The following is a 20,422-nucleotide window of genomic DNA, read 5'->3' on the forward strand; positions in this document are numbered from 1 at the left end:
AAAATATTCAGCAGTTTCAGAAACTGCATCAATATCAAGTATCTCCTATGACTGCATAATCTCTAATACCTCAATAAAACGTGAGGTTTAAGTTATTAGTACAGGAGTTAAATACTTTCCACAGTTGACTGAATACTATGCTTTACATTTTAAAAATCTGCAAAAGGCAGCTGTCATTTATAGTGTAATATGAAAACATATATTCTGTAATTAGCATTCCATTTGTAATACTGAAACTCAGTCATTTCTTGTTATTTTTAACCAACCACCTCCTCCATCCAGTTCTAAAACAAAAGACTACTTAGAAAGTTCAATAAAGAATGCTCTCTAAGCTCTGTCAGAACAACGCTTTAATTAAATACTGATACATTAATTGAATACTGATAAAGTCTGTTCCCTTCAGGAACAGTGGTGGGCAAGCAGCCCTTCATCACCTTATGGGCTTTTCCTATAAGGTGTCAGAGAAACAAAAGAAGGTGCTGCTGTTCTTGTTAGAACTGTAACAACAGAAATGTGAGTGGGTCTCTTATGGCATAGTTGTGCATTTCCTCACACTCCAGGCACTTTACCAGGTGATCAGTAACCTCCTCCTCTTCATTTTATAGCAGGTAAGTGGAAGTGTTTTGGGGAAGACTTAAGTGCCTTCTGGTTGTTAGACTGTTGAGGAAAAAAGAGAAGATTGAAATACATCCTGTAAAACACATTTTGCCATTACACTTTAATGACCAAATTCAAGTCTCTACCTTGATATTTGATCCCAGAAATCTAACAGACTGTAACACAGAGGGTTCACCGTGTTCCTTAGGTGGCCGGAAAACCGAATGCAATGTAAGAGTAGGACGGGAAGTCAATGAGGCTACTCCAGAATGATTTAGTTTTGGTAATTCTGCACCAGGAGGTCCATGTTGTTGTTTTGCTTTTTCCTGGACTTCCCTAAGAGAACGCTTTTAAAATAAATAAACAAGATTCCATTTCTTTTTGAGAACATTTTGAGGAATAAAAGAGAAAATCCAATTCATCAGATAAAAACAACCCACAGACACATACTACTTCAGGTAATTTCTTTTTTTTTTTTTTTTTTTTTTTAATTTACTGCCCACTTGATGTTTCTTGCAATTTCTCCTAAGGAACTTCTTACAAAGCTTACAGTGATGAACTCCAGAAATAAATTGGTGGAAAAAGGGGATGCTTTAATGGGAGGAGAGTTGATGCTTTCAAGGTTAAAAGCAGAAAATATATATTTTTTAATAGTGTAATACTCTGTTATTCGCTGATTTTTCATGTAATACTAACTTCTACCTCACCCTGCTGATACAGTGAGCTCTTAAGAGTGTATACATTGAGGTTTTTTCACATAGTTTGAATATAAACAAGTGTTAATTTGCCAGAATTTTTAATCTAATTTTTTGATCTCCAGTGTGAAATACAAGTTTATGATTTTCCCATATACCATCTAAACACAAGATGATTAAATTAAAAAAAAAACACAATTTGTGTAAAATGTAGGCTGCAGGCCTGAAAAGGCAAAAGTACACTCTCTGTCTCTGCTACAACTTCAGCTGTAAAACTCTAACTCAAAGGCAAGAGACCAAGAAAAGAATGATGATTCTGAAACAACACACATGGAACTGACCCTTTAAGTAATAGCAACTATGACAAGAGTCTACTGAAGGGATTATGTGGTTATCACACCTCCTAAATTCTAACTCGTGTTTCAGGGGGAAGGGAGGGAACTGCATGAGACCCAATCAAGACCAGTGTTTGGGCAAACTGAATAAAACCAAGTAATCAGCTTAAGTAAAACAACTCTTTCTAGCTAACAAGCTCAGTGTCACAAATTACTGTCTCTAAATGGACTGACAGTTCTTCCACTTAAGTATTACCTGCCTTCGACTTTCCTCTGAAACTTGCACCAAATGCAGAGGTACCTGCCCTGATCTATTTCCTGGTAATCTTGGGTTTTTGTGCATGGCCAAAGGTTGTGTATTGGCTTGCCTAAAAAGTTTGGGGGAAAAAAAAATTAAAATAAAATAAAGACAGAAAGAAAAAGAGAAAACCGTCAGTTGTGCTTTCGGTGAAGCTTGGACTCAGTTCAAAGAATGACATTGGCTGAATTACTTTCATTGTATTGCGAGCCATGTACCAGCACTGTAAGCAAAATTAATTTCAGTCCACTTTAAATAATAAGCACACACATTCCCCCCCTTTTTAATTTTAGCTTCAAGATTGAAGTGATTTGAGGTCACTTGCCAGAGTTCTTGAAAATAAGGGTGCTGTAATGCTTGATGGGCAGCAATTCTCTCATCAGGATCATACGTTATCATTGCATACAGGAGAGATAAGCCTTTGGGAGACAAATTGTGCACAAGAGGAGGTATTCCTGTTCCTTTTTTAAAGGGGAAATCAAATCCTGCCATTCTTGACCTGTGGTAAGCATGTTGAAAACAAAACAGTTACTCATGCATAGTCAGAGAGTTAGAATTTAGTGAAAAAAATTACTCCCATCTGATGTAGATAATCATTTACCAAAGACAAGCACGTAATAGTTGGAAAAAATGTTTCCTTTTCTACTAAGTTCTGTCATTGTCCTTGAAGATACAATGGAAATAAATGGCCAAATAAAATGGATACAGGCTCAGATTTCCTCTGCTTTGCCTACAAGGATCAGGAATGTATAATTGTCTCTGGGCAGGGATAGAAGACACCACTCTTTGGTCAGCAGCAGCCACAACAGAATCAGATTTTTGTGGTTGTTCCTGAGCAGAAGTTGCACACAGTTGTACAGTTACACAGTGGATGTTCATACAGTGAGATGAACAACTATTGGGATGCATACTTACTGCTTGAACTTGCTGAGAGTTTTGTTAGCAGGAGTGCCTAAAACTTCATGGATTTTTGAAATTTGGTCTAGCTCATTAGATCCAGGGAAGAGAGGCTGAAAACTGCAAGGTAAGAGATGGTATTAGCACTGGAGAAGACAGTTAAACTAGTGTAAGTGGCACAACTACTACTTCAGGTAAATTTTTTTCATTTATGAGGAAGATACATTGTAGAATTACTCATCTGTGAACCAACCAACAACTGAAGAATAAAGTGAGCAGCAGATGAGTACAACTGCATGTTTGGATGGACAGAGCAGTTAGGGTTCTAAACAAAAATCTAAAGGTGCCCTCTCCTCGCAGCTTTGGGGTGAGATATCATAGAATCACGGAATGGTTTGGGTTGGAATGGACCTTAAAGATCATCTAGTTCCAATCCCCCTACCATGGGCAGGGACACCTCCCACAAGACCAGGTTGCTACAGGCTCTGTTCAGCCTGCACCTGAACATTTCCAGGGAAGGGGCATCCACAACTTCTCTGGGCAACCTGTTCAGTGTCTCACCACCCTGACACTGCAGGATTTCTTCCTAGTATCTAATCTAAATCTACCCTCTTCCAGTTTAAAACCATTTCCCCCTTGTCCTGTCACTCCATGCCCTTAGTAAAAAGTCTCTCCCCAGCTTTCCTGGAGGTCTCCTTGAGTACTAGGAGGCTGTTTTAAGTCTCTGGAGCCTTCTCTCCTCCAGGCTGAACAGCCACAGCTCTCTCAGCCTGCCTTCAGTGGAGAGGTGCTCCATCCCTCTGATCATCTTTGTGGTCCTGCAACAGCTTTATGTCCTTCTTATGTAGAAGAGGGGCCTTAGAACTGGACACAGTACTCCAGGTGGGGTCTCATGAGAGTGGAGTAGGGGAGGAGAATCACCTCCCTTGATCTGCTGGCCACTACCTAGCACACAGGTTCTTTACAAGCATCAAAACTTGAAAATTGGTCTTTTGAACTGCATTTCACAGCTTGATCCTCTGTTAATATAAAACTTGCAGAGAGTCCTTGAAAACATTGTTCTAAATAGAGCAATCTGGCTTCACAAGTTAAATAGAGCAATCTGACTTCACAAGTTAGGTCTACTAACATTTTTTTCTTGCATGTTGCCTTTTTCCATGTTAGCAGAGCATTTCCCTGGGCTTATAATTAAGAAACATTTCAGTAGTACCACAGTTCATGAAAGCAATACATTCAGCCCTCTTAGTAGAAGGAGGAAACTTCTTTTAACCGCTCGCATAATCAGGCAGCTGCCTGCACACTTCTCTGAATGTCTTTATAAAGCTTGGAGAAGAGGAAGGACAAAAAAGAATCTGATTCATCTTGTGTAGCTATATCAAGACAAGTTGGGAGTAGCTTTTGTGTGAACTACAAATATATGTGGGCTTCAAATGTAAATCCATAACTTAGAGAAGAACAACCGTGCAGTCCACAAAAAGTGTAATGCAGGAATCATAATTTATAAGAAAGAGGGAGATCAAGGTTTAAAAGGTAACCATGACTGAGTAGAAGACTAATAATTCTTACACAATGTGGTGTAAAGCAGAAAGGCTTACACAAATTTTCAACAGCAAAAACTGCAAGTTTCACTTGAAACAAACCTGTCGATAACTTCCTTTAGCTTCACAAGGCTGTATCTTTTTTAATTCAGTCATTTTAATAAACATTGTTATTTCTCTCTGAACACACCTACCAAGTCCTCTAAAATATGCAGTAGTTGCAAAAAATGAAATTTGTTACCTTAAGCTAAAATTATGAGGAAATATCTTTAAGGTTTTTTACCTTAAGAAAAATTCAGTTTGCAGCGTGTAATTTTCTTGCCTAACTTCAAAGCCCACTTGATTCAAATTGAAATGGAAAACTTCAGCATTTTAAAAGCAATTGGTCCCAATTTACTTTGCAAGAGAACTGCCACATTTGAGATTTTTCCTTTAACAGTTTTCTGACCAAAGCAGAACTGTTTCTCCAAGTTATCAGGCAAAGCATAAGGACTGTCATTTAATGTGATGGTAATGGCAGCAGCTGCACTTGCCATGTGGAGGAGGAGGAAAGAAGCAAAGCAAATGTTATCACTCGTGGTTGCATTTAAGAGGCAGCAGTGTGGGAGGAGAATAAAGAACTCCTGCTGTTGCTAGGGCACAAATATACTGCAGAGATACTTATGGTGGTTATTCTTCCTTTTTTTCTGGAAGACCAGTGACAATTTTTTTGAGTTATTGTTTCATCATTGAAAGCTTAAAGGACTTCAGTCTGGGTTTTCCTGAAGTCATCCTTCATCAGAACCCAACTTCAGAATATTCTAGGATCCTGACACAAGGGCTTTAAACACAGTATCTTAAAAATCAAAGTAGTAAATCAGAGGGAGTGCCTTTTCTAATTCCTCTGGTATTGCAGAAGATAGTCAAAACACGTGGGGAAAATTTTACCATTAAGTGTATTAACAAGATTGAGAACAGTTAGTGATGCTCACGACAGGAAATGAGCCATACTCTAATATTTAGAGGTGAAGCAGAGGAAATACATTCATACCAAATGCTAATATGAAGCCAATAAAAACAAAAAAACACAGAAACACCACCAAAAAAAATAACAACAAAACCCCCAACACACAAACTTCCCAACTGCTTAAAAAATGTTATTTTCCTTGTAAATAATATTTGTTGGTACTGTGTTCTCTTGAACATCCCACTGCTTTATTCCTAACTTGCCACAGGGTGAAGAGTGCTAGACAAGCAAGGCAGGATTACTGCCTCATGAACCCTGCAGACTAATCACAAAAGAAGCTTCCATAAAACCATGGAAACAAAGATCATATTAGCCACACCATGTCCTCCTTATTTCAGTTATTTACCTTTGATTTTCTTGATCAGTAACAAGGAAAACCCCTCACTAACCACTGTACCTTGCGATTTCATAGAAAACACAGCCAGCACTCCAGATATCAATTTTGTAACTATAGCATCCATTTGTCAGGATGCACTCAGGAGCTTGGTACCAGCGTGTGCAGATATATTCTGTATGTGGCTGCTTAGAAGAGATAGTTGTACAAGATCCAAAATCTCCTAACTTCAGGGTCTTTTTCTGCAAAAATAAAGTATTTTGACAAGTTAGAAACACCAAAATATTAAATCAAAGACTTTCCTTAAACATGTGGAGATTCATGAAAGAAATCACAGATTCCTTTAAGACTACACTTTGAGAAATCCCAGGGGTAGTATTATGGCAGTAAAACTGCATTAAATAGCAGGTATCTCCAGGCTTGAAGATATCTGTCCCATAATATTTGCAAATACCGTTCAGTACATCATTAAAAGAGAGAGCCAAGAGTTAATTGAAAAGCATATGGACTATTGCTGAAGGGAAGACTGCTAACTAGGACAGCTGGATTAAGTGATTTCCTTAGAGTTCTTGTGTTTAGCAGTGATATGGTAGGTGGGGCTTTGCCTTCTCTTTATAACAGCTTCTCCTCTACACTTCCAAGACTTAAAAAAACCCAACATATCTCCAGAAAATAATACTTAATAAACAAAATTTCAAAACGCTTTTCAGCCATTAGCAAAATAACATTCTGAAACTGTCAGGGTAAATTTTAATGAAGAAATCTTCTGAAAGCTATTACCTTCTGCTCTCTTTTGTATGAGTATCTTCCACTAAATGTAGGAATTAAATGTAGAAAGAAAGCTGCAGAACTGAAACCTATTGCTTGTTTCTAGGTTAACACAGAAAGGAAAATATATATTAATAGAGGATAAAGAAGAGGTTTTTAGACTGGAGTGATGCAGGCTCTAATGCATTTGCTTAATTTCAGATATTTGGTATTAACAAACTTGCTTGTTCATTCCTCTAGATCAGGAATAAGGTATTATAAGTAATTGTCTATATTTTTTTTTAAACAGTACTTTCATTCATGAAGAAGCATTACTTCTCACAGTAAAGAGAAAAATACTGATAAACTTCATTTTCAGTTAAATACTCTCACATAAAAATAATTACCTGTATTAATATGTTTTCTGGTTTCACATCTCTGTGAAATATCCCATTTCTGTACCAACATAAACACATCAGAGAGAAAAGTTCAGTAAAAAGACAAACGTTACCAGTGCTTCCAGTTATTTGTAAAATAACACTTCAAAGTTATCAACAGCATAGTAAAAAAAAAATTAACTTTGCAACCACGGTGAGACAACAGCTACAGGTAAGGGCACAGGGAAAGGGCAAGCCCAGGAAGGGGAGCCCAGGCTTTCTGCTGTTGCTTTCACCACCTCTACCAAAGCATTGCAAGAGCCACCCCTTCCCAGAAGGGCTTCCTGCAGCAAGGACCAGAGCTCCTTTCTGGTGCTGGCAGCAGCACGGGCTGCCTCTTGCTGCCTTCCAGGGCTCTGCCAAAGGCAATCACAGATCTGGGCAATGGCCTTTTCCTCCCTGCAGCAGCCTGCTGCACCAGACAACTGTCTGTCTCTGCTTAGGTGGCCCTGACATAAGTTTAAAATACTTTTACTGTAAAGCTGTTGCTGAACCAAGTCTCTTACCTATGTATGTAATCAAGAGATTTGCATAACTGGTACATGTAGTTCTTAATTTTTTTTTCAGGTAATGGCTTTTTCCTTCCTAGAATTAAATTTCAAGTTGTACAAATCCTTTTTAGCAAACAACAGAATACAAAAGAAAAAAATATTAAAAATCACTCTTCGTCCTGCAGTAGTGCATCAGACACTAACTTTTTCAGTTATACTACTGCTCTCATTTATAGCTACCTTTGTACTACATTTTTCACTCAGCTTCAGACAGGATAACTTAGATTTTTGTATGAACAGCTCAGCTAACAACTGTAAATTCAGTAGTCTGTAATCTGCCTTAGCTTTTACTACATGTTTCTCTTGCAGCACCTGTTTCTCCAAGTTGTAGCCGAATGGCAATATTTCACTTCTAAATTTCTAATTTCCCCTCTAAACAAAGTAATACTCCATAAGGTTCAAGATTCGTATCAATCACCTCAAATTACTGCAGTGCTTAAATGACTGCAATTCACATTTGACTTGCAAACTAAAGGTTAACCTGTGTAGTTTGGCTTGCTCCTGCCCCTGTGCAATAGTGACAGTTATAAAATTTATCTGTTTTTCACAGCCATTCAGTAACTACTCAGCTTTTTTTCTTTTATAGGCTCCAAAGGCCTTTTAAGCTTGCTGTAATGCCTTTATGTAATGCTGCAGTGTCACCAACGGAGGCAGAAATGATCACATTTTTGAAAAACAAAGCAGGTACTGATCTGCCTGATGAAAGTAGTATGAGTAATGGGCTGGGGAGGAGGAGGGAGATGCCCAGGACAGTAACTCATTGAGGCTGCAGCCAGCAGGCCCTGTGCTCCTGACTGACTGCAGCATCCTCCAGTCACCACATAATCCACTAAACAGGATTAGATATCAAAGCACTTAAGACCAACTACTATTTACACCAAGGAGATCAAGGGTGTTTTCAACATCAGGATCTTTGTCAGTTATAGTAGAAAAGATTTTATAAAATGCAGCTATTCAAACCCACCCAGGTTATAATTAATATTTTAAAAAAATCAGGCTGTCACAAAAATAAGTCCTGCTCAATTGTTTCTTCATTACAGGTCACTGGTAAAATCTGGAGCAAGTGCTCTTCTACTTCCAGATTTATCATTAGATAAACCCTGGTTGGAAATAATGATGAAGGGAATCATAAGGTGGCAGCATGCAAAGCTACAATTGTTTCACTTGATGAAAAAAGTACAGCTCAGAGAAATGATGCCTCAGCTTTTCACATTAGTATTACAGTGAACTGTTCGAATTACACAAGTGTCTCCATACACCTTGTTAAATTAAGAAGTAATTTTCAGCCAACTTCTGCTTTTTCTTCAGTACAAAATTTAATACAAATCATGTTTGCATCCCAATTTTTCTAACAAAGCTTTTTTAAAATTGTTTTTCAGCTATATTAAAATTAATTCTGCAAGATTGAGAGTAGTCAGGAAATTACAAACCTTCGCATTACTATATACTATTATTTTAAAAAAAAAATACAAATTATCTGAAATAGAACTACTTTTGTACACTCTGAAAACTGCTTTGTGACAGAGAATTGTTAATGAACACAAATGAATTGTTCTACAAATTAGTAATGCACTCCTTCAGATGACAATGCTGAACATTCAAAAGGAGCTATTTTTACTTGTCATTGTTATTTAGATATTCTCAGTCAAGAAGTGTTTGGCTCAGAACTAATATTGTTTTTACAATTTAATTCCATACTTGGAATTTCTACCATATTTATTGTTTGAAATTGCTTCCACGTTACGTTTCTTGACTTTGCAATAAGCCACAAGTAGAGCTGTTCATGGGAGAAAATAAATGAAAAATTATTTCTGCCCCATAGGAAACTGTGGTGTTGACAAGTCTACTTTGAAATCCAAAGTTAATTTCTGAAAAATGCAAAACACTTAAGACAAATTAAATACTTTAATACTTCAAAACGTATTTTTAAATTATTATAATTTTCATAGGAATCTGTTTTTCATTTTACCATTTTATTCCATGATTCTATGATTTGACGTGCACCACCCCATGTGTCACTAACTTGTATGTATAAGGTGAAAATAAGACTCTGTATCATGGGATACACATGGGAAACACAGAGCAGACACAAAATCCAGACCATAAAGAAGAAGCAGCAATGTACAGAATTTCAGGCAGACCCAGATTAATGTTTGGATAACCCCTAATGGCAGCACTTCAGATTACAGTTGAGCCCAGATTTAATTCTGAACTGATTCACAATGCCATAGAAATCTATATTTTTAAAAACTAAGTGGCAGGAAAACAATCTTCTCACAGAAAATTTGAACTTGATAAAAGCTGTCTTTTCAAGTAAAAAACCAGCATAGCTGAACATACTGAATCTATTTGACTAATTTCCAAGTCTAAAAAATGCGGAGTGCAGCCAGCTTTTTCACATGAGAAGAATGAGAGAAACACTGAGAAATGTAGCCAAATGAAAGCAAATATTCTGAGGTTAATAAAAAAAAAAGGCAGTTAAAAAACAAAACTAAACATTCTGATTTTTCTTAACTGACATACAGTGTATTTCCTGGAAGGAGAAGATGCAGAATCATTTTTAATGCACTGGACTAATGTACTATCCAATATGATCTCTTTCCTATATGCTGTTACTCTGACTTTACAACTTAACAAATTCATCTTGGAAAAATAAAATGTCTTGTTAAAAACAGCAAATATTCATGTCTGCTTCAGTGATCAGTAAACAACTGTATTTTAATCCTGAATTCTTATCTAGGTCAGGAACAGGGTTACTCCTTTTGTTAGAGATCTGAATACTGTGTCACTAATGTAATGTTTGGGAGCAGCTGCATGCTCAGTTATTTAAATGAATCTCCCAACTGTTAAGACATTACATATTTTTTATTATTCAGAAGAAAAACCCTCTTTTGATATTGAATTATATGTGTCCCCTCATTTGCTATATCCAGCTCCTTTGATATCTATATGAGATCTGGTTTTAAATCAGCTTTTATTCTAAACTTTTTTATAGGAACTCTTCTTTAAACTTTATGGTCTCCTGTCTACTTCAACAAACATCTGCAGAAATTTTAAATACAGGAAGTTTCAGGGAACAATGCTAATTTAGAGAAACCATGGTAAAAGTAGTATGTGAAACAAATGGGAATAATTTTCATGTTATATCATTACAGACCTGATGTAACACAGAACCTATTAAGTTGTACTTTTTGTTACATAAAGCAATTATTTTGTGTTTTGCAATAAGCATTCTCCCTGTTTTCATGTAGCTTGACTGTAAAAATAGATGGCCATTGACCTGGTTCATTAGAAATGTTCTGCACACATCCATGCCTTAAACAAGTGGGTATACTGCACTGGAAAGAAATAAGGAGTAAAGCACTACTACACAAAAATTCCCTCTAAGTTTAATAGTAGGCAATGGTGAACAACCAAGTGAAAAATAATTAATTCTACTTTGTGATCTACACAAGAAGAGTTCGTGTAATTCTTAAGCATAGGCTACATACCTTTTATCAACTCATAAATATTCATGTTCATAAGTTCAAATACCAGTGAAAGGGAGCCATTTCTTCTATCACTGATGAAACAAATAAGGAGATTTTAAGCCAGAAGTTTTGATTAGTACACAGCACAATAAGAATAGGAAAATTCATCAGAAAAGAAAAACTACATTTTGTTTTTTAATTGATACAGTATCAAGGAATTTCCAGCAAATTAACTGATACAATCCTACAATAAAAGACAGGAAATCCATTACACCATAAATGAAAACCTACTTAGTTAGGTCACCAGTAGTTCTATTACATGGGAATGAGTATCTGACTGAAATTTGTGTTTTGCTGACAACAGCTCTTTTAAGTATTACCATGATACAGTAATACATCTGACACTTCATTTTCCATTTCACTGCCCTGCAGGGCAAACATCTTCAGGTCTCCAGTTTTTCTTATAACTGCACTGAAGTACACCCCCTCCATTGCATTAACCCAAACAGCAAGAGGTTGAGGGTACAATCTGCAATTCAGTTTGCAGACAGACTGTGAAAGAGCTAGGCGAGCTGCCTGGCCATCTGGATTACACTTTGTTAGCAACACAGCAGCTGAAGCTGAGAATTCCAGAAATCTAAGCTGCTGACAGGATTACCAGCTTTTTATATGCTTGTAGAAAACAGGCCTGTCAGTAACAGTACCAGAACCCTGAGGAGAGGAATAAGACAGCCTGAAGACCAAGAAAAAAAATTATTTTAGAGCAGTCAGCAAGTTTTGTGTCAGACATTTGAATAATGACTTATATGTCTGTTGTTGCATAGTCATGAAGCTTAATGTAGAGCTATGGAATAAATGCTTTTAAAACATCTGATCTCTTCGTGAGACAGAACATGTCCCCAGAAGACTCTTAAGTGTCTAATGAGGCTAAAGAACCCAACTTCATCACTGACTGATCTCTTCAAAACACAGCTCAGCGGCTGCCTAATTTAGAGATCTAAACTTCTATTAATTGCAAAAGTGTTTCTGTAACTTTTCCTATTAAATGATACTGCAAATCACTTTACCTCAATCCCTAGTTCAAAATGACAAGTCATATCACAACCCTTGAAGTCCCAGAGTCTCTTTCAGCAGATGAGCTCTGACCAAAATACCATCTCCAGCAGATGTGATGTGCAGCTAAAGCACTCATTTCATATGGAATGTGGGTTGAAATCACCAGCAACTACTACATACTATGCCATGAAGTGTAGCTATGAGTAAAATATATCTAGTCTGTAGTTTTAATAATGATGTTGAAATATTTTGCAAAAGAGCAAATATTCTGCAGACAACCCAGAGCAAGTGATAGCTAAATCACATTTTCTTAACAAAAAAGGCATTAATACTTCAGAATTTGACAAATTTGTTGGTTTTTTTCTTTCTGTGGGAATAAAAAGCTGGTTAAGTGCCTACAGGCTGCATCTGGACCTAAAAGTTACTGAGTATCATTCAAATAAAGGAATAAGGAATAAAGAAATAAACACCATACTTACAAAACAACTTCATGCAACTGAACGATATTAGGATGGGGACTCAGTTTCCTTAGTGCTTGTACTTCTCTCAGGCTATTGACTTGTTCCATACTGAAGTTGAATTACAAAGAAAAGAGGAAGGCTGACTTGCAATCAGGAATTGGATTGTAATTGTCCTTCTTCACTGTTATGAGGCCACCAGGACCTACACCACTTCATTCTGTAACTGAACTTTTAAATGCAGGACCTGATAAATTGTTTGCTGCTTTGTTTCTTTATAGACCAAAGCAATGACCAGGAAAATGGCTTTATGCCTTCTTCCAGTCTGAAGTAGATGTACTAACCCAAACAAGGTAAGTAGTATTGCATTGCACTCCACACATCAGTCACCATACCAAGAAGCTATCTGGGAGGAATTCTGTATTGTGTAATAGTAGGTATGATACTTACTCTGTGCTGGTGTAGCATCCATCCAAATACTGCTCAGCACAATGCTGACACTTACAATCTAGTGTTGCCAAACTCAGCATTTAAAATTAAGTTTTGATGCTAGCCTCTCAATTATTATGTTGCCCTTGTAGATTTCAACAAACTGCATGATACAGAAACTCTAGCAGGAAACAAAAAGCTTTGTACACTATGTCATGGATCAGAACAGGACACACGTCTTTTCACAGTAATACTTTTACCTAAAGACAAGAACAGTATTTTCCAGTTTAAAACTAGGAGAAATACCTTGTATGGTTTAAAACACTGTAACCTATTGCTAAAAGAGTCCATTTAGCCAAGAGAATGTCGCTCAGTTCATCAGAGGCTTAAAGTATGAAGAGTTTTTAATAGTGCTATTTTACTTATTGTTATGCCCTACCACTGAACTGTGTACCATCTGCCTTTGATGTAGCTGTGAAGTTAGTTTAAATACTGTTTTGATCATAAATTGCACAATTTGGTTGGTTGTAGGTAATGTATAAATAGACTGACAGTTCTCTTAACAAAAGAGAGAGTCAGAAGCCACATGACTTGAAGATGTTTGAGCTCCTTTATTTTTTTTTTTCTTTTTTATTTTTTGTAATTTTAGTCTTTGAAGCTCCAAGTTACACTGTGAATTATCACGTAGGAGCAAAATGTCCCATTTTACTTCCTATGTACAATGTGTCACTCCCACTGGCTTCACTGGGAACTTAATATATTCAACTGAGAATACAAAGTCAGTGACCTAAAATGCACTGTTAGGCACTTACATATTTGGAGGAGAACGTCTGCTCATGTCTGCTTCCACATAACCTTCTCCTCTATTTTCCTAACTAATAAAAAGCACCTATTTTGTGACTACACAGCACCTTGCTGATGGATGTAATTAAATAAAACTCCAAATATGAAGCAGAATTGATGCTATACATGGACTAAGGATAAAGACAGTGGTTTTAACTTGCATTAAAACAGTATTTAAACTAAGACTGAAAAAAAAGTATTGACCAGAGGAAGAACTGGCACATTTTCTCCTCTGATTACTATTTACAGCAAAAAGAAAACCAGGAGAAATATACTTGGAAAGAGAGAAATCAACCATTTAGAAATCAACTATTTAGTCCTCATTCTTCTCCCTCCACCCTCAATCCAGTGGCCAGGCAGCACTTAGTACAGTGGATGACATCAGTTTGAGTATTCCAGGAAATAACCTCCATGCCTTCACCCTACATAATCAGCAGCAGAGTTCCCTTTCTGTACTACATGCAAACCTTTTTATTACCTGTGTACTCAAAAAACTTCAATTAATCTTACTTTCTGGATTTCAATATGCTTTTCAGTCGTAATCTGAGTACATACCTTTCAAACCGTTGCTTCATACGTTTACATGCATAGTACTTTCCATCCTTAAGATTCAGTGTCTTCAGTACATCAGAAAATGTTCCCTCTCCTATCTTACAAATTGTTTTATATTCTAAAAAGAAAAATATACTGTTTCAGTATGTTTTAAAATAGAAATTCTTAGGAAGAGTGCATAGCAAGCCATAATCGATTTGTTAATGTTAAATTCTGACTAATGGAATTTTTGTTAATAAAAGGTTTCTTTTTGTTAACATATATTTCTTTATATCTTAGATAATAAACTACCACCTCCTTCCTCAGAGACATGTCTCTGCACACAGCACTTCACACCTTTCTTCTGCTGCAGCACACTAGCAACTCATACCTGAACTTACTCTTTGATTCTTTAACCAAAGCCCCCTCTTTATTTACACTGTGCTGAAAACATGAAATTATCTTGAAAAGCAAGTGTGTCTTGTCATTATTCCAACAGGGGTTTTGTTGTTGGTTCGCTGGGTTGGTTGGAGTTTTTTTGTTTCAGATAGGGAGTTTTTTGTTTGGTTTTATTTTTGCTTTTCTTCTAAGCAAAGCAGTTGCTGACTTTCAGTTGCTATTCCCATATGAAATTCAGATATTAGTTTTGCATTAGGCCAAAAATAACACTTGGCACAAACAAAAGGATATGAGAATCAGACAATTCTAGTTCTGCAGAATTTTAAGAGATTAAGCAGATAATGAAAGAGTTATGAAAAAAGCATTATTTATATTAATTTCTGAGTCCTTTCCTGATTTCCTTCAAAATTGTCATTCTTCTATTTCCTCTCTTATTCCCCCTCAGCTTTTTGATTAACTGTTCCTTACCAATCCCACTGCCTGGTTCCTTTCACCCACTTTGTCCTCTGATTTCCTTTTTATTTTTAGCACCTCCAGATTCTATCCTTGACAATTCTTCCAGCAACTTCATTGGAGCAAACCCAAATTCTGGTTAGCTTTATGCTGCTGTTGCTTTTGACACAGACTTATTATTTAAAGGAAACCTGAACCCAGTCATTTTGAGGGAGGCAGAGCAGGAAGCCTTTTCTATCACACTAAACCCTTCAAAGGAGTCAGAATAACTGCAGAAGTCTTAAGCTTTGGCCATAGCAACAAATTCAGTGAAGTGTAGCTGCCTGTGTTAGTTCCTATGACAGGAGTCCCTAGCATGAAACCAGCATGTGACAACCACCACTCTCCTAGAAACCTTCCCAGACTGATGCGAGGACTCCTTCTTAGGTCATTCCTCAAGCAATTTCTGTGCTACTGCCTTGTTCTGGGAAATAAAGAGAATTTCCTAGCACAGATGTGGGCCATTTCATGCCAGTTGATGTTTGTGTTCAAGGAGACTTCAGATATGTTCAATTTACAAGTGTAAATACAGCCTCACAGTGGAGAAAGCCTGCCAAGAACTTTTGCAGAGGAAGTTACTTAGGCAGGATATTCTAATGCTGTCTTCAAACTAGCAATCAAACTGTGCTGTCTTCGTTGCTTTTTATCTTTCCAACTTTCACACTTAATTTCTGTTAAAAAAAAGGGTGTCTTTTGTTTCCTTGTGACCCAACTACTTGTATTTTAATTAGTAGAATCCTTCCCCTTGCAAATCCTTCTTTCTCCAATACAGTAACAGGACCTCTGTGAGAACTGTCAGCTGCTCTTAGCAATTTTATCACTTGCTGCTCTGGTTTTCTGATCATTATCCATCATGCTGGATCATAAGCTACCTAATTAGGCCATCTAAATTTGAAAAATAGGAAAAAACATAGTAATTAGAAATAAATTACACCATCTAATATACTCTACACAGGAAATAAACCTACAGAACTATTTTCAAAGAAGAAACAGAATTTCAGAATCTTTATAGGTAAACCAAGAAATCTCTATCAAGGATTCCAAAATAAGGAAGCAACCATAAGACTCTTTAATTCACGTGGCTGTTATTTGGTAACTGGTCAATTAATGTCTTAAGCAAGGTGATCCCCAACCATCAGTATTCACTAAACACCACCACTGAGCAAGTAACATGCTGTGTCAGCAGAAACCACACTGCACCGTGCCCTCTACTCCCACCTTAAGTTTTGATTTCCTGCCTAAATAACTAAGTATGACATGGAGATAGTAAATTCAGAACACTTAATTCCCACTTTTGCAAGATTCAAAAGAAAAAGTGTCAATGGATTTTTTATCTGTAGCAACTGATACTCTCCAGCCACTCAGATACAGACTGTGTTACATGCTCATATGTCAGAGCCAGACACCTTGGCAAAAAATACCCAAGGCAGACAAAAGATAATTGGCTAGTTATTGATCTACTCTTTGATAGATGCTAATCCCATATTTTTATTTTCTTAACTGAAAATAATTGGTTCTCTATGATTTAAAATAAATAAATTATATAAGTATATTATAATTGTCTGAAATATAATTATATATATAATACCTTGTATATATTCTATTAGTATTATATATAATATCTGAAATACAATTATCCTTAAAGATCTTATTCATGGTATACCAGCCATAGGTATTTATGAAGTAAAGTTCTTAGAGAAACACAGGGAGAGCATTATTGTAAAAATTTATTGAAAATATTTTTAAATATATAAAGAAGCAAGATAGTATGTGTTTAAATAATTTAATTCTGTTTATGTATTCTTCTAAACATGTATTTTGCTCCTACAAGAGAAGGCAATGGAGGGCTACAAATAATGTGAATTAAAAAAAATTTTCAGCCTAAGAGTTTTAATAGTATGAGTTAATTGTTTTCACACTTGAAAACTTCCTTACAGCACTAAATATTTTTCCATGTAAGCATGCAAGGTTCATTTATTTAACTTTTTATGATAGAATGCTATATGTACAAAATAACCCCCCCACGTGGCAAACAATTTGAGGCTTTAACCTGGTACTTCAGACAGAGTCATCCAGTGAAAAGAATGTTAGCAAAGATCTGAATAATTTCAATTGCTTGAATGAAGTGCAGAATCAGGAATGAAAACTGCATTATCTGAAATGTTGCTTTCAGGCATAAAATCAACATGTACACTCTCAACAAAACAGGTCACTGGAGATGAGAGAGCTTTTCTCCTAGGGAGAAAATGAGAATAATCATGTGACAAGTTAGTTATAATTTAATAAGAAGCTGCAAGGAAATCACACATTGTAATAATAATAATAGGAAAGTTTATATAGACAAAGAAGAGATACAATCTTGGCTTCAAATGTACTAAGAATTTAATACAAATTTTTAATTTGCATTTATAATCAAAGATTTCTGGAGATCTACTTCAGCACTGTATAACTGATCCTTCAAAAGAGACCAGGTGGCATAAAAACCCCACCAAAACAAGGGATTTCAGACACACACTGAAAGGGAATAGGTCAAAGCCTTCTAATGCTACAAATTAGAAGTAATTACCAGTTTGTATGGTAAAAAACAAAGAATGACAGAAATATTAAAAAACTTTATCAGCATTTTAAGACTGAAAGCCTTGAGGATGAGATTAAATAAAGTCTTCCTAATCACTGTTAAGCAATTCTTTCATCACTTATATATCCAGGTACTACATAACCTCTTCCTTCCCTCCCCTCTGTTTCAGCGCACACAGATGCTCAGGCTTACAGCAGCTACCAGAGAGGCAGACAATGGTTAAGAAAAATGATTTGTACCAATATGAACCACTCTAACAACAAAAAAGTAGCCATGAAAATGGCAAACAGGTAATCACTCAACAGAAGAGCAGTTTAGTGTGCAAGAGGGTACAGAACTCAAGAAATTAAGAATGATGTAATTAAAATTATGCCCAAGTGATGGAATTCAAAGGTGACACTTGTATTACTGTAACCAGAGAACACAGAAAGCCAATCATCATTTGGAATGAAAGAAACCAATACAAAAATATATAAAATACTGTACTGCCATAGTCAAAACAAGTTATTATAAAAACCTAAAGCAGATATTTTGTTGCAAAGATGCCAAGGAAGAAAAAGCCATGGCATTTAGATGCCACACTGATGCACATGGGATAAAAGAAACAACACCAAAAAATTAAGAAAGCAACAAGAACTTCAGATCCAGACACAAGACCACGGAACATCATAATTGCATTGAGCAAAAGACCAAACATGTAGGATGTGGCATGAGGTGATCTGAAAAAGGATGCTAAGTAATGGAAGCAAAGACTCGCAGAACACAGAATGAGAAAACTTAGCAATTTCAGTGAAAGTACTTAGAGCGACAAGACGACAGACAGGCTACTGCTAGGGGTGGGAGAGAGATTTATTAAGCACCCTGCTGAAGGGGAGGACCGGCATGCAGAGAGAGAGCAGCGTTTACACGTGCGGTCTCGGTACGGAGGTCTGGGAGATGCCAGCAGGCACAGCGGTTTGCAGGGACTACGAAAGCACCTACGAACATCAAAGCCCGGGTGATCCCCGCGCGGTCCGGGTCGCCGGTTCCCTCGGGCCAGAGTGGCCAGTGACAGCCGGCCTCCTCCGAGACGCCCGGGCCCGCGCCACCCCTGCGAAACAACCCTCAGCCCGCGGCCTCCACACCGAGCAGGGCCTGCCGCTTTCCCCTGCACCGCCTTACTGTACATCCTGCGCTCGCCTGCGGGTCTCAGGGTGAGGGAGAGAGCGGCCGGGGCCCCTCCCGATCTCCGAGCACCTCCCGGCTCGGCCCTCAGCACGCCATGTTGTGTTCCCGTCACCCTGGCAACGGCGCAGGCCCCGGCTCCGGCCCTGCCCCGTGCCTACGTCACGGCACGAGTCACTCCGCTCGACAGCCCCAGTGCGCGTGCGGGGCGCGGGGCACGGGTGGCGTCGCCTCTGCTCGGTGCGGTGCGTGCGATTGTCCCCTCAGCGAGGTGCGGGGCGGGCGGCGGTGACTGCTGGGGGCGGAGAAGTGGCCCGTCATCCGCGCACCGCCACGGCCCTTGGTACTTCTGTGTGTGTCTTTGTACTGTGTGGAGCGATGCTGCTCCGTGGGTCTGACTTTCCTTTAGTGAGGGGTTAATGCCTGCAGCCCGGTGGGGGAACCGGAACAGATAAGGGGCCACATAAATCCAGCGGCGGCAGCAGTGGCGCTGGCTGGTATCGGTGCAGAGGACGGGTATTGGCAGCCGCTCGGACGAGCTCAAGTTCATCCTCGGTGATGTCCTTCGTGGTTCTGAACCGCCGCAGGTCTGCGCTGGGCGGGCTGTGAGGCTCGCTTGGTTCGGCGAATGCAGCGCGGATCTTTAATTAAGATCTTTAATTAAGATCTTTAATAATTTAATCCGGCTTGAACGAGGAGTATTAAAAGGAGAGACGAGGATCTGGACCGTGGGCCCGCTACGAATTGACCACCTTCGCCTTACGGAGTTCTAGGGAGTCGATTTATTTGGGAGAGTCGTCCTCACCCCCCCTTCATGTCGTTTGCCTTTTGCTAAACAGACATAATGTATTTTCATATCTGCTTCAAAACTCAGAAGACAAGTTGTCTTAAATGCGGTATACGTAGTAAAAAAGCAAGAAACTCACTGATTTGTTTATGCAAACTAGGATGCTAACAGTGCATTAAAAAGCCAGAAGAGGAAATGCTTTAATATAAATGCCTCCAATAAATATTTTGTTTAATTATATGAAACTAAGATAATTTCTTCGAAAAACTGAGGAGAAGCGAAACTCTGTCCTCCGAAAAATTGACGGAGAGGCGAAGCTGCCCCATGAAACTGTCCTGTTGACTTTACTTCCCAGGCGCTGCATCTCTGTAGGGGGAGCCCGGTGCTTTCTAGCTGAGCTGATGACACTGTTGGCAGCTGTGCTGGCTCTGGGCTCTTGGGAGGGGGGGGGGGGGGCGGGTTGGAAGCATCTCTGGCTCATCACTTTGTTCACTCTGCTTTATATTGAGTAGGACATTAGAGCCTGGGGACACGTTCAATAGCGCGGGCCGGTTAGCTCAGTTGGTTAGAGCGTGGTGCTAATAACGCCAAGGTCGCGGGTTCGATCCCCGTACGGGCCATAAAGCAGTTTTTTTCCTTCCGCTCGGTGTTCCCAGGCCGCTGCCGGCCCGTCCCATTCTGCTGAGACGTGTTACCGGAGCACCGAGCACGGCGGCGGGGCTCACCCTGCACGGTCGCAGCCCTCATCGCTACCTCGTGCTCCGGCGGCTGATGGAGCCA

The 20,422-nt window shown here is 38.4% G+C and overlaps 1 protein-coding gene and 1 non-coding gene across 2 annotated transcripts; one reads left to right on the forward strand and one right to left on the reverse strand.

Annotated features, from left to right (window-relative positions):
- Nucleotides 1-342: 342 nt before the first annotated feature.
- On the reverse strand, nucleotides 343-19,405 carry MOK (MOK protein kinase). Its single transcript, XM_030452499.1, has 9 exons — nucleotides 19,223-19,405; nucleotides 18,853-19,088; nucleotides 6,855-6,903; nucleotides 5,764-5,942; nucleotides 2,841-2,942; nucleotides 2,251-2,424; nucleotides 1,884-1,995; nucleotides 744-944; nucleotides 343-657 (listed from the first exon to the last, which is right to left on the reverse strand). The coding sequence occupies exons 1-9, from the start codon at nucleotides 19,403-19,405 to the stop codon at nucleotides 595-597; spliced, it is 1,299 nt and encodes a 432-aa protein (XP_030308359.1). The 3' UTR covers nucleotides 343-594.
- Nucleotides 19,406-20,188: 783 nt separating this feature from the next.
- Nucleotides 20,189-20,262, forward strand: TRNAI-AAU. Its single transcript has one exon. It is a non-coding gene; the product is annotated as a tRNA-Ile (tRNA).
- The last annotated feature ends 160 nt before the right edge of the window (nucleotides 20,263-20,422 follow it).

Source organism: Calypte anna, chromosome 5A (genome assembly GCF_003957555.1).
Source record: "Calypte anna isolate BGI_N300 chromosome 5A, bCalAnn1_v1.p, whole genome shotgun sequence".
NCBI lineage: Eukaryota > Metazoa > Chordata > Aves > Apodiformes > Trochilidae > Calypte > Calypte anna.